Source organism: Eubalaena glacialis, chromosome 11 (genome assembly GCF_028564815.1).
Source record: "Eubalaena glacialis isolate mEubGla1 chromosome 11, mEubGla1.1.hap2.+ XY, whole genome shotgun sequence".
In the NCBI taxonomy this organism is placed as follows: Eukaryota; Metazoa; Chordata; class Mammalia; order Artiodactyla; family Balaenidae; genus Eubalaena; species Eubalaena glacialis.
The window spans coordinates 10,395,803-10,410,263 of record NC_083726.1 but is presented as its reverse complement, the minus strand read 5'-3'; the positions used below and the strand labels follow the sequence as shown (position 1 = coordinate 10,410,263).

The window sequence follows — 14,461 nt, the reverse complement described above, 5'->3', positions numbered from 1 at the left end:
GGTTCGTGTGACCTGCCCTTCAATTATTTACCCCTCTGAGCCGCGGACTGGTGGGGCACGCGTGGATGGCCACTCTCCTGGGTCACCTCCTCTTCAAGGAAGAGCCTCTCCCAGGCCAGCAGGGACCCCTAGCTCTGGGGGACCCCCGCCCTCCCACCTGCCTACACTGGGCAGTGCCCACCCTATTGGGCTCGAGCTGTGCAGTGACCACCCCCGGACCCTCCCTGGCAGTCCGTCCCTGCAGGCGGAAGGCACCCACGGCTCGTCACTGTTCTCAGGCCCCCTCTCTACCCTGAGCCCCTCAGACCTGCAGCCCAGGGGCTGAGGCTCCTACGCCCGCTGCCCCCCGCCCAGAGACGGGACAGCACAAACCCTGGAGTCGCACAGACCTGCGGGCACGCTTTGGCCCTGGTCACTTGCTGTGTGACGGTGCCCTAGCCCCCTGTCCTCTCTGGGTCTCATCCTCTCCTCTGGCAAGTGGGGCTCTCCCTCGCCCTCCACCGTGGGGCAGGCGGGCCTGGCGGCCGCCTCTGCACACCCTCAGGCCCTGATTTGGGGAGGCCTAAAGAGAAGAGGTGTCCCTGGCCCGCGGAGCCTGGGAACCAGAGCTTCCATCCGTCTGCGTGGGCACAGGCAGGTGACAGCCAAGGCTGAAGGTCAAGGCTGAGGGGGGCTGGCGGGTGGGGGGCACTCACACCACAGTGCACACAACACAGGCAAACCAGAATCGAACCATTTATTTCACAGTTTGGGGCAGTCCCTGGAGCCCCTCTCCAGTCATAAACCACTTCCTGTCGGGAAAGATAACTGAAGTCACAGGAGCGACCTCTGAGAGCTGAGGAGAGCTCATGGGTGGGCGGCTGGGGTATGTGGAGGGGCAAAGTCGAATGGGACACCCCACTCCTGTTTCCCCTCCCGATGGGGTGGTGATGGTCCGTTTCTCTAGCTCCACCCCCAGCGGAGAGGGCAGAGGGTAGAAGGGGTCTCTGCAGCTCCAGGGGCCTGGGAAGAACCTGGGGCCCTCTGGGAGGCCTTAGTGTTTGAGCCACCTTGGGGGTCAGGGAGCAGCCTGAGTGAGGCTTGAGGCTTTCTAAGCTGGAACGACACAAAGTGCCAGCAGGCGGGGACAGAGGGGGAGAGAGGCCTGAGGACCAGCCTTAGGCAGGAAGCCCGGCGCCCCCCTAGGCCGGGTCTGTGGACACAGAGCCGCCTGGGCCTGGCTCTGCCCAGCCTCCCAGCTGGGCCTGGGTGGGCGGGGTGGGGTGGGGACGGCTGGGGGCCTGGCGGCCTCACGGAGAGAGCAGCAGCTGGATGAGCTTCTGGAACTGCTCCCGGTGCTCGTAGATGTAGACCTCAGTCTCCCACAGGGCGTTGACCAGCACCGTGTCGTTGACCTCGTCCAGCATGATGTCTGTCCCCAGCTGGGGATTCAATCTGTCCAGGTCAAGGAAGAGGGGTCACACCCAGGACACTTGGCCTGGGTAGGGGACGAGAGCTAGGACTGGGGCGGACTCGGGACACAGAGCAGCCCCTTGGGGAAAGGGAAAGTCCAGGCTGGGGACTGGGGCCAGCAGAGCCCTCACCTGAAGTACTGGATGCCAACCATCTCGCACCAGGCCCGGGCCCGGTCCACGGCCCGCCCATCCGGATCCGTGCACTGGTGAGAAGCAGCCTCTGTGAGCGTCCAGCACACACCACACACACAGCCCCTGCCTGGGGTCCCCAGGTTCCAGGTTGGCTTAGCCCCCTATCAGCAGAGTGACTTGGGGCAAATCCCCCTTTCTGGGCTGCAGTGACTGTCCCAGCTATGCAGAGGGGCACGGTCTGTGGCTTTGACAGGTGGCTTGGCAGTGTTCAGGGTCAGTGAGCTTGGAGGGGCTGAGTGGACAGGCCTCCACCTCCCTGCCCCCTTAGCTTTTGTCCATCTGACATTCTGGGCTTCCACATGGGCTGTGTTTGAAGGAAGGAATCCACAGCTAAAAAATGCTTGAAAATCCCACTGTAGGTGGTCACCGAAGGTCCCTGCCAGCACTGAGACACTGTATAGGGGAACACCCCCTGCCCTGAGCTGGCTGAGGAGGGTCAACAGACTCCTACCATCCCCATGACACCCAGGGTCCCACGGGAAGCCTCATCCTGGGGCTGAGATCCCGAGGGAAGTGGGCCTGGGGAGGGGCCCATACTCACACAGTCCACCACCATCTTGCCGAGTTCCTTGGCCCCAAAAACAGTCTTGGCCAGTTCCCAGGGGTTGCTGGGACGGAAGACGTCCACACAGGTCACAGGCACCTGCGGGGACCTCCCTGTCCCCAAGGAGACGACAATGGAGAGTTTCTTCACCTTGTTGCCCTGACCCTGTTGGGACAGGACAGGTCAGAGGAGGCCTGCCCCACAGATCGGGGGCACCCAGGGGTAAGAGAGGCTCCCTGGGGGATTGTGAGGAGAAGTACAGGCCTCCTGTGGCAGAAGCACAGCCTGTGCTGCCTCTCCTTTGCTTCGGAACAAGTTCTGCTGCCAATCTTCTGGGCAACCTTGGCAACCCACCTACCCAGGCTCCCCATCCACTCAGACGAGTGATGTTTGAGCACCCTTCCCCATCCCCCAGTCTCTCACTGATTCCCTCTTCCTCCAGGAAGCCTGCCCTTCCACATCTGGCCCCTAGAGGGCGCTCGCCTCCCTGCCGCCTGGGGCTTCATCAGGGGCTTGGTGATGACCGCAGTGACAACTACAGCCAACAAGGATGCGGCACACTCAGGGTCAGGCACTGTTCTAAACACTTCACAGATAAGAGGCCATGGAAGCCTCACGACAATCCCCAGGCAGGTACTATCAACAGCCCTAGGCAGTGGTTGAAGTGAAGCATGGGCAGAGACAGGCCCCAGACCCAGAGGCCCCCGCACCACACTGCTTCTCCTAACGTGAGTGGGCCTTGCCCACCTCTGCACTAAGCTCCTCGGGCTGAGGGCCGCTTCTCTTCCTCTGGATTACTGACTGCACTGCCCCATCCCCAAAGGCCTCAGCATGGGCTCCCCTCCTCTGTGAGCCCTTTCTGAGCCCTCATGTCTCTCAGCAGGGGTGATGCTCCTGGGCCCCTGCACAGTTCTGTCACAGCACCTAAAACACTCGGGTGGATGTGTCCTCGTTTATGGACTGTCTCCCCTAAATGTGAGCTCCCCAAGGGCAAGCGTGTGTCTCCAGGCCGGGCAGCGTGGCTAGGCCTGTGACTGGCACATACTGGTATGCATGCTGTCCTCCCCACAAACAGCAGATGCTGTTAATTGGTCATAACACCCTTCACCACCTAGTCCGGATTGGGCCTCAGAATCCCTCTTAGCACAGTGCTTCGGGCAGACACCACCAATCAGGCAGGTTCGAGTGTGACATAAAATTGCTGTTAAGTGCACAAATGAATGAACGCATGAAGGAAAGCCATTTGCTCCCCCAGGAGTCAGCCCAGGCATACAGTCAAGGTTTGCAGAAACAGGAGAGGCCGCTGTGGGCGGTCACGTCCAGCCCCTCCAACCCGAGGTGGCTCTCACCTTGCGGATCAAGTCCTGGTTGTACTCATGGATCTCCGTCATGGCGTCCAGCGTGGGGTTGTTGGCCAGCAGCCCGCCATCCAGGAAGCGCCCGTTGGGCCGGAAGTAGGTGGGGGCTGCCCCGCTGCTCCGGGCTGCCCGCCACACCAGCTGCTCTGGGGGTGGGGGAGGAGGGGGCCCAGTGGCACAAGAGATGTGCGTTTCAGATCTAAGGGTGTGTGTGTGTGTGTGTGTGTGTGTGTGTGCACATGGCACTGTGGGAAGAGGGTGAGGCTGGGGAATCTTCAGAAGCAGGACTGAAAGGCCATGCTGTCTGGCCCCGCCATCCTGGTGGAAGGCAGGGTGCAGCCTGCCCGAGGCCTGATGGCTCCCCGGCTCTGCCAGCCCTCAGCTGATACCCTTGGGAAGGAGGACCAGGGCAGTGGGTGGGATGGTGGTGGGCTGGGCGTGCCTGGCAGCAAGCTTGCGACTCCCACCCACCAACCTGCAGCCTCTCGAGCCAATCACTTCCCACAGATGCATCAAACATGGTTTTAACCTGAGGGTTGAGTTGGAGGCTTTAGGTTAACGTTCTGGCCGACACAAGGCTCCCGTACACACTCTGGAGCCTCGTAATTCCGGAAGAGGTGGAGTTCAGCCGGCTGCCGGTCGGACAGTGTCCCTGTCAGCATCACCCTGGAGAGAAAGAAGGAGCAGGACACTGAAGCCACTGACCCATCCGCCCTTGACAATCCACCTTTGGCAATTTTTGTCCAAACTGCCGACGCACTAATTCTTAAACTCAGCATTCCTACTTCTGGGAACCCATCCTAAGACACTCCCACATGTGCGGGGAGATGGGCACACACTAGGCTATTAATGGCATTAAAGCAAACGACCGGAAACAACTAAACGTCCACCAGTGGGACGGTTCATGCTCCGCGGCTCCTCTGCGTCGCTGGAGAACGGCCGAGGTATTGCTTCATGTACTGATGGATGGTGAGCGCCAAGATTTATATTTAAGTGGAAAAAGCAAGGTTCAGGACAGTGTGTGTAATATGCCACCATTTATTTAAAAACAAACCCCAAAAGACCCTATGTACCTATCTGCTTGGTCAGAGGGTAACTCTGGAAGGACCCATGTGTAGAACCTGGCAACAGTGAGCTGCCTCTGGGACAGGGGGCTGCTTGGGGGCTGCAGCTCCGGGACAGGAGTCGGGGGAGACTTTTCAGCGTGTCATCTCTGATACCTAATCAGTGTTCTACCATGTGAGTCTACAACCTATTAAAGAAGACTCCTGTCTCAAGAGACTCAGACATCCTTAAATACTGAGGGGAGTGTAGACTGACAGAGCCCCCTTGGAAACCAATATGTATTCAGACCCTTACAAATGTCCTGGCTCTTTTTTTTAAAATTTATTTTCTTTATTTATTTTTGGCTGTGTTGGGTCTTCATTGCTGCATGAGGGCTTTCTCTAGTTGTGGCGAGCGGGGGCTACTCTTCGTTGAGGTGCGCAGGCTTCTCATGGTGGTGGCTTCTCTTGTTGTGGAGCACGGGCTCTAGACGCGCGTGGGCTTCAGTAGTTGTGGCACACGGGTTCAGTAGTTGTGGCTTGCGGGCCCTAGAGCGCAGGCCCAGTAGTTGTGGCGCACAGGCCCAGCTGCTCTGCAGCATGTGCGATCTTCCTGGACCAGAGCTCGAACCCGTGTCCCCTGCACTGGCAGGCAGATTCTTAACCACTGCGCTACCAGGGAAGACCTATCCTGGCTCTTTTATCCGGGAATTCCGTTTTGGAAAATCCAGTCTAAAGGAATAATCTTGGTTACAATGAAAGCTTTTTGTTTAAAGCTATTCATGCAGTGTAATTTATTACAGTGAAAAGTGAACGCTCTACATGGAAATAATAGGAGGGTGTGCCTAAACAATGGAATGTTTTGCAGCCATTTCAAATTACACTAGCAAGGAGTTGAGACTAACACATAAATGTGTTTGTTACAATGAAAAATATAAAGAAAAGGGAACAAAAACTATGCATGGGAAAAAAAGATTAGTTTTCCACCTCTAAGAATCTTGTGGAAAGGTTATTTGAACATACCTCTCAATGAACAAAAAACTAAGTGCTGGAAAAAAAATTTTTTTGATCTTAAAAGCACAGAAGATTGGGCGATTGGTATTGACATGTATACACTGATGTGTATAAAATTGATGACTAATAAGAACCTGCTGTATAAGAAAATAAATTAAATAAAATTCAAAAATTAAAAAAAACCCCAAAAGCACAGAAGATCTGATAAGACAGAAAGGAAAATGAGGGTAAACTCTGAGGATAAGCAAGAACTCACAGAGGTAAATGAGGCACAGATCCATCTCTGACCTGAAGGCAGACACCAAACTATCAATTTGAACTTCCATGCTGATGGCCTCATGGGGCCAGAGGGACAGAAGTCAAAGCCCAGGGTTCACTAAAGGTTAGGGATCTAATGGGAGACCCTCCCCACATTAGGTTGTAATCCCAAAGGGCTACTCCCTTGGATAAGGGTAAACCAGAAATAAACCTGTCCCTTTCCCACCCCTGGAGGCTGTGAGTAAAGTTGGCTGGCATTAAACAAAGAAAGGAGAAAAAAAAAAATCCCTGAAAATGTATAACCACAAACTAACCCTCCTGCAGATCTGTAGTCTAAATTCACATCACCTGGGGGGAAGTTCCAAAACCTTCATGCCAAGAATTTAGTTACAGTGACCCTAGACGCTACTGTACGTGGGTACCTGGAAGATACAACATAAGACACTCTGGAGAAGATACTCTCATTCTAGGCTTCACAGAATCGGCACATATTTCTCAACACTAAGGAATACCACACAGTTCCAAAAAAGGTGGGGAGGGGGACATCAAGAAATAAAACACCATGAATAAGAATAAGCATAAACAACACAAACAGCAAAACATACCTACATAGACAGCAGTTATTTGAATCCTCAAACAAAGACTGTAAAACAGCTATGCTTGGGACTTCCCTGGTGGCACAGTGGTTAAGACTCTGCCTGCCAATGCAGGGGACACGGGTTTGAGCCCTGGTCCGGGAAGATCCCACATGCTGTGGAGCAACTAAGCCCATGCACCACAACTACTGAGCCTGTGCTCTAGAGCCCGCGAACCACAGCTACTGAGCCTGCGTGCCACAACTACTGAAGCCCGTGTGCCTAGAGCCCATGCTCCACAACAAGAGAAGCCACCGCAATGAGAAGCCCATGCACTGCAATGAAGAGTAGCCCCCGCTTGCAGCAACTAGAGAAGGCCCACGTGCAGCAATGAAGACCCAATGTAGCCAAAAATAAATAAATCAAATAAAATTATAAAAAGACAAACAGCTTACAATGTTGAAAGACATTAAACACAAGCTTGATAATATTTTCAGGGAATAGAAAACTATAAGTAATGACCTAGAAGATCTGAAGAAAAAACAAAGAGTACTTCTAGAAATTTAAATAAATAAATAAATAAAAACTCAATGAATAGGTTAAATGGAAAATCAGATAAAGTTAAAGAATTAGTGAATTGGAAAATAGGTAAGAAGAAATTATCCAGAATGCAACTCAGAGAGATAAAATGAAAGAATATACAGGAGAAGTTAAAAGACATGAAAGACAGAAAAGCTCTAACATTTTTAACTGGAGTTCCAGAAGGAGAGGCAAGAGAAAATTAGGCAGAGGCAAGGTTGAACAGATAATGACTCAGGCTGCCAGAACTGAAGAAAGACATGAATCCAAAGATTTAAGAAGGCCAACAAATCCCATGCAGGATAAATTAGAAGGAATTCATAACTAGATATATCATAGTGCAACTGTAGAGCACCAAAAACAAATAAACAAACACATAAATAAAAGCATCCAGAGGAAAGAACACTACTTACTTTCAAAGGAGTAAGAGTTAAATTGAAATTGACCGCAAGTGTAACAATGGATGCTAAAAGGTATAGAATGATATCTTTCTTGTTCTACAAGAAAATCACCAGCCTAGAATTCTATACTCAACAAGAATAAGAGAGAAATAAAAGAATGTTCAACTGATGAGGGTGAAATACAACTAGTTTCAAATGATGAGAGTGAAATAAACCTATTTTCAAACAACTCTGTTAGTGGAGAATTCACTACCAGCTGACGATCTCTATGGGAAAGGCAAAAGAAGGTACTTTAGGCAGGAGGAAGGTGGTCACAGGAAAGACTGTAAAGCAAAGAAGTGATACACATGTATACATACACACACACATATGCATACTCATATACATACACACATACATGAGCTGGAGCCAGCTCATACTGGCTTGTGAGAACCTATTGCTAAATCTCATGAGCTGGTTGTTAAACTGTTGGTAGCTTGAAATCAGCCATGGTGGGGGTATTAATGCCATGGGAATTGGCAAACACTACAAACCAGGGTTTTATCCCCCTAGAGATCTGGTTTCCCAGCTCACTGCTAGATAAATATAAATAAACATCAACTTCAAAAAACAATATCTTGTGAGGTTTAAAAAAACAAGATAGATTTAAAATTCAGAAAAGTAATTATTGGGTTGGCCAAAAAGTTCGTTTGGGTTTTCCCATAAGATGGCATGGACCTAGAGACTGTCATACGAGTGAAGTAAGTCAGAAAGAGGAAAACAAATAACGTATATTAACGCATATATGTGGAATCTAGAAAAATGGTACAGATGAACTGGTTTGCAAGGCAGAAATATAGATATAGATGTAGAGAACAAACGTATGGACACCAAGGGGGGAAAGCGGGGGGTGGGGGGTGGGGGTGGGATGAACTGGGAGATTGGGATTGACATGTATACACTGATATGTATAAAATGGATAACTAATAAGAACCTGCAGTATAAAAAATAAATAAAATAAAATTCAAAAGAAAAAAGAATGAGTTTGTGCCGTCCAAATTCTTCTGCAATTTTCTTAAAAAAAAAAATCCTTGATTATCTGAGGGGGGATAATGGTATCAATTAAATTTAGACTTCTATAATCGCATTAAAAAAAAGACAACAGAAATGAGTGCATAAATTTCAAACTATTGGGTTGGGGGTGGAATGTAATGATTAAAACTATTCAGTAAATCCAAAAGAAGGCAAGAAACACGGAACAAAATAGGATAGCATATGTCATCCCCAAAATATGAGTAATTATGTAAGTATAAATGGATCAGCCATATAAACTATTAGATTAACTATATGAAGGTTCTGATAGCCAAACCAATCAGCTAAATCAGACTTAACTAATTAAATAACTTAAATAAATATATTACTATGCAATAAAAATCTATAAATAGACTAAATGCACAGATTAGATAAAGAACAAATCCAACTATAGGCTATTTACAAGAGAGACATGTAAAACATAAGGCTTAAGAAGGCTGAATTAAAGCATGAGCACAGACATACCATGCAAATATAACCAATGAAAGGTAGTATAACTATATTAATATCAGACAAAATTAAGGCAAAAAGTATTCTTAGAGATAAAGAGAGTTCCTTCCAGTCACCGGAAAGATTCATAAAAACTTAAATTTACATGTACTTAATCTCATAGTGTCAAAATATTAATGTAAAAATTGACAGAAGTAAAGGGTCAAAAGGCAAATCCCCAGAGTGGAAGATTTCAATGTATCTCTCTCAGTAATTGACAGAAGAAGTGGACAAAAAAATCAGTATACATACAGAAGATTTGGAAATTTTAACAATGTTTCTAGCCAATATGACACAATCAACATGTATAAATATTGGCATTCAACGAAGAATCCACATTCTTTTAAATTACACATAGGACATCTATAAAAATAGACTGAGGAAGGCCACAAATCAAGTCTCAATAATTTTAAAGGACTAGAATCAAACAGAGCATGTCCCCTGGCTACAAAGCAATTAATAGCAAAAAGATAACTTGAAAAATCCCTAAGTTTAGAAATTGAGAAACACCATTTTTAATAACCTATGGTTAAAAAGTAATAATAAATATTAGAAAATATTTTTGAACTGAAAAATCATAATTGTGCTTATAAGCTGTAATTAAATCCGTACCTGGAGGAAAGTGTTTAGATTTACATACATACACACACACACACACACATAATATATATACATATATAGAAGAGAAAAAAGGCCAAAAAAATCAATGAGCAAAACATTTATTTCAAGAAGTTAAAAAAAGAACAGCCAAATAAGCCCAAAGAACGTACAAGAAGGACTAAATATATAAGGGCAGAAATTAATGAAACGGAAAACGTACATACAATAGAGAGCCAATAAATAGCCCAAAGCTGGTTTTCTGAAAGACTAATCCAATTAAAAAACCTGTAGTAGCAAGACTATAATTTGAAAAGAGGAGGTGTAAATAATCAGGAATGAAGAGGGCCATCACAGCAGATGCTGCAGACACTGAAGATAATAAGAGAATTTTGGAACAACTCTATGTCAGTAAATTTGAAGATTTATTATGAAATGGACATATTCCTAGAAAAACATAATTTAACCAAAACTAACTCAAAAAGACATTTAGAAACCCTGAATAGTGTTATAACCATTAAAAAAAATTAATTCCGTCATTAAAAATTTTCCTACCAAGCAAACTCCAGGCCTAGATGACTTCACTGGCAAGTTCTACCAAATTTTCATGGAAGAAATAAAATCACTATTATATTAACTCTTCTGGAAAACAGAAAAAGAAGAGACACTTCCTCAAAACCAAAACCCTGGACTTCCCTGGTGGCGCAGTGGTTGAGAATCTGCCTGCCAATGCAGGGGACACGGGTTCGAGCCCTGGTCTGGGAAGATCCCACATGCCGTGGAGCAACTGGGCCCGTGAGCCACAATTACTGAGCCTGCACGTCTGCAGCCTGTGCTCCGCAACAAGAGAGGCCGCGATAGTGAGAGGCCCGCGCACCGCGATGAAGAGTGGCCCCCACTTGCCGCAACTAGAGAAAGCCCTCGCACAGAAACGAAGACCCAACACAGCCATAAATAAATAAATAAATAAATAAATTAAAAACAAAAAACAAAAAAAAACCCAAAACCCTGCAACCTAAAAATGGGAAAGAACAGGTCAATCTCACTCATGAACACGGATATAAAAATCTTAAACAAAATATTAGCAAATTGAACCCATCAGAATCCTCTCTGTAAAAGGCACCAGGAATTGAAAGCAGAGATTCACACAGTTTTGTGTATACCTGGGGGGCATAGCAGCATTATTCACAATAGCTAATAGGTGGAATGAATCAGATGTCCATCAACAGATGAATGGATAAACATATGGTCTATAAATGCAATAAAATATTATTCAGTCTTAAAAAGGAAGGAAATTCTGTCACATGCTACAACATGGATGAACCTTGGGGGCATTATGCTAAGTGAAATAAGCCAGTCACAAAAAGACAAATACCGTATGATCCCACTTACAAGAGGTACTTTGAGGAGTCAACTTATGGAGACAGAAAGTAGAATGGTGGTTGCCAGGGGCTGGGGGAGGGGAGGAATGCGGACGTTGTTTAATGGGTACAGAGTTTCAGTTTTACAAGATGAAAGAGTTCAGGAGATTAGCTGCACAACAATGTGAATATATTTAACATTACTGAACTGTACATTTAAAAATGGTTAAGATGAAAAAAATGATTAAGATAGTAAATTTTATGTTATCTTACCACAATTAAAATTTTAAAAATAAACAAATGGTATTTCTAAATACCAACCACAATTAGAAAATGCAATGTTTAAAAATGTATAATTTACAGTAGCACAAAATATATGCAGTACTTAATAAAAATAACAGGTGTGTAAGACTGCTATAGATAAAATTATAAAACTGTACTGACAAACTTTAAACAAATGGAATGTTTTGCTATGTTCCCTAATTGGAAGACTTGGTGTTTTAAGATGTCAATTCTCCCCTAAATAAGCTCACAACAAACTCTTATATATATAATAGATAAACAACAAGGTCCTCCTGTATAGCACAAGGAACTATATTCAATATCCTATAATAAACCATAATGGAAAAGAATATGAAAAAGAATATGTGCGTGTGTGTATAACTGAATCACTCTGCTGTACACCAGAAAGTAATACAACATTGTAAATCAAGTATACTTCAATAAGAAAAAAATAAAGCATACAGATTCAGTGTAATCACAATCAAAATCCCAACAGGATTTGCTTTTCTGTAGAATCTGACAGTCTGATTCTACAATTTCTATGGAAGCGCAAATAGCAACAAGTAACCCACATCTTATACAGCACTTCTATGTGCTAGGTGCTTTTTACGTGCTTTATAAACACAACGTTTTTACTTCTCATGAAAGCCCCAGGAAGCAGGTAGTATATTATTCCCATTTTCGAGAAAAGGAAACTTCAGGGTACATGCTCTTAACTACTTCTCTAAAGGGCCTCCAACAATAGCCCTGAAGAAGGACAAGGTGGGAAGCCCTGCTATAAACTTGCTATAAACACCGCAGAATAAGGGCTCCGTGGTCAAAAACAGACCCAAGGGGCTTCCCTGGTGGCGCAGTGGTTGAGAATCTGCCTGCCAATGCAGGGGACACGGGTTCGAGCCCTGGTCTGGGAAGATCCCACATGCCACGGAGCAACTGGGCCCGTGAGCCACAATTACTGAGCCTGCGCGTCTGGAGCCTGTGCTCCGCAACAAGAGAGGCCGCGACAGTGTGAGGCCCGCGCACCGCGATGAAGAGGGGCCCCCGCTTGCCACAACTAGAGAAAGCCCTCGCACAGAAACGAAGACCCAACACAGCCATAAATAAAAAAAAAAAAAAAAAAAAAAAAATTAAAAAAAAAAACAGACCCAAGAAGGACCCTGGACCCACTGCAGAGGAAGCAAGGCCTGCGATGTGGAGGGAAAGACAGACTTTTCACAGATGAGGCTGGGGACACTGGTTATTTGTGGGGAAAACAGGAAATTGGATTTCTCCTGATACAAAAATCAACTCCAGGTTGATAAAAGACCTAAACGTGATAGGCAGATCGAGGGAGCTTCCCGACCTGAGACCCAGGAAAGCAGCTTCATGCCTCCAGTTAAGGAAGGGTTATTGAATGGATATAAAAAGCACAAATCATAATAAGGAAAACATTTCTAAATTCTACTGCATTAAGAACATCTGTTCATCAACAAAACACTGTAAGGAGAGTGAAAAGACAAGCCTAGAGTGGGAGAAGAGATCCATCAAAGGACTAGTTTTCAAAATATAAAAAAAGAGAATTGGGCTTCCTTGGTGGCGCAGTGGTTAAGAATCCGTCTGCCAAGGCAGGGGACATGGGTTCGAGCCCTGGTCCGGGAAGATCCCACATGCCGCGGAGCAACTAAGCCCGTGCGCCACAACTACTGAGCCTGCGCTCTAGAGCCCGCGTGTCACAACTACTGAGCCCACGTGCCACAACTACTGAAGCCCGTGCGCCTAGAGCCTGTGCTCCGCAACAAGAGAAGCCACCGCAATGAGAAGCCCGTGCACCGCAACGGAGAGTAGCCCCCGCTCGCCGCAACTAGAGAAAGCCCATGCCCAGCAACGAAGACCCAACACAGACAAAAATAAATAAATAAATAAAATTTATTATAAAAAAAAAAAGAGAGAATTAAGAAGCCTCATAACCCCCAGCACACAACCCAATTTTGCCAAAAATGGGTAAAACACTTGAATAGGAACTTTATAAAAGAGGAAATCCAGATGGCCTCTAAACATTTGAAAAGGTGTTCAACCTCACTAGTAATCAGGAAGATGAAAATTCCAATCAACAGAGACAGTATCTTTCACCCCAGATTTATAAAGACAAAAACGTTATAAAGCTAAATTGGTTTGACAATAAGCAAGAATGCAGAGCGCCAGAACTCTCAAACATGGCTAACGGGAGTGGAAATAGAAACCACCACTTTGGAAAACAGCTGGGCAGAATCTAAGGGTTGAGGCCAAGCAGACTTGGCAGCTCTACTCCTAGGCATGTGCCCCACGGGGTATTCTGATAAGTCCCAAGATGTCCACTGCAGACTCAGGAGGCCCAAACGGAACGACCCAAGTGCCCGTCGAAGGTATCTGGAGAAATAAACCGTGGGGGCATAGTCATAGGAGCCGTGAGAATGAATGAAGCACAGCTTCACCCAACAGTAAGGACCATGCTGACGAATGCGGCATTGACAGAAGGAAGGATAACACACAAAAGGATTCCGTCCAAGCCCAGAGACAGGCAGGACCGAAACCGTGCTCAGGGCTGCATTCAGGCGCCGAAACTAGACAGGAAATCCGGGTCACAGGAGAGCGGTTACCTCCGTGGGAGGTGGGGGGGAGCAGGAACTATGATGGGGGCCGTCACACACTCAAGGGGCTTTTGGACTTGGCTGGTGGTCATATGTGGGTGTCTGCTTTAGAATTATTCACGGAACTGTTTAATGTACTTTTCTAAATGTATGTTCTATTTCACCATAAAAAAGAAAAAAAATGTCTAGGATAAAATATACAAAAAATGTTTTTCAAAACATTAACTTTTGGTTAATAAATCATGGATATTTTCCTCTTCTTTTTACTTTCCGTAACTTCCAAATTTTCTTAAAAGACTATGTATTATTCTTAAATGGAAAAAAAAAAAAGCTTTACTATCAAAAGAAATCCTCCTAACCCTCCAGGGCTCGCTCACACCTCACTTCCTCCAGGAAGCCCTCCCTGACCACCTTGTTCTTAGTCCTTTCTCCCCCTTGCTTCCACGGATAGTCAGTTGCTGAACACTTCTCAGGGGCCTGCTCTGGGGCAGGCACTGTGCTAGATGCCGGGGCAACAGAAAAACAAGGCAGTCACGTTCCTGCTTCATGGAGCTCACAGTCTGGCAGGCGAGCCAGGCATTAGGCAGACAATAATGTAATTCCAGGATGGGAAATAAATACTACAAAGAAGTGGTGG

General features: G+C 46.5%; 1 protein-coding gene across 7 annotated transcripts in view; it reads right to left on the bottom strand.

Annotated features, from left to right (window-relative positions):
* Positions 1 to 733: 733 nt before the first annotated feature.
* PLA2G6 (phospholipase A2 group VI) overlaps positions 734 to 14,461 on the bottom strand; it is a 51,963-nt gene continuing 38,235 nt past the window's right edge. For 6 of the 7 annotated variants that reach the window (XM_061204636.1, XM_061204641.1, XM_061204639.1 and 3 more), the window contains 5 exons: positions 4,078 to 4,214; positions 3,540 to 3,694; positions 2,188 to 2,355; positions 1,584 to 1,657; positions 734 to 1,434 (listed from right to left, as the gene is read on the bottom strand). In XM_061204636.1, the coding sequence (XP_061060619.1) occupies positions 1,290 to 1,434; positions 1,584 to 1,657; positions 2,188 to 2,355; positions 3,540 to 3,694; positions 4,078 to 4,214 (679 nt within the window). In that variant the 3' untranslated portion in view covers positions 734 to 1,289. Of the gene's footprint in view, positions 1,435 to 1,583; positions 1,714 to 2,187; positions 2,356 to 3,539; positions 3,695 to 4,077; positions 4,215 to 14,461 lie in introns of all 7 variants that reach the window. The other variant, XM_061204637.1, reaches the window with a different exon arrangement.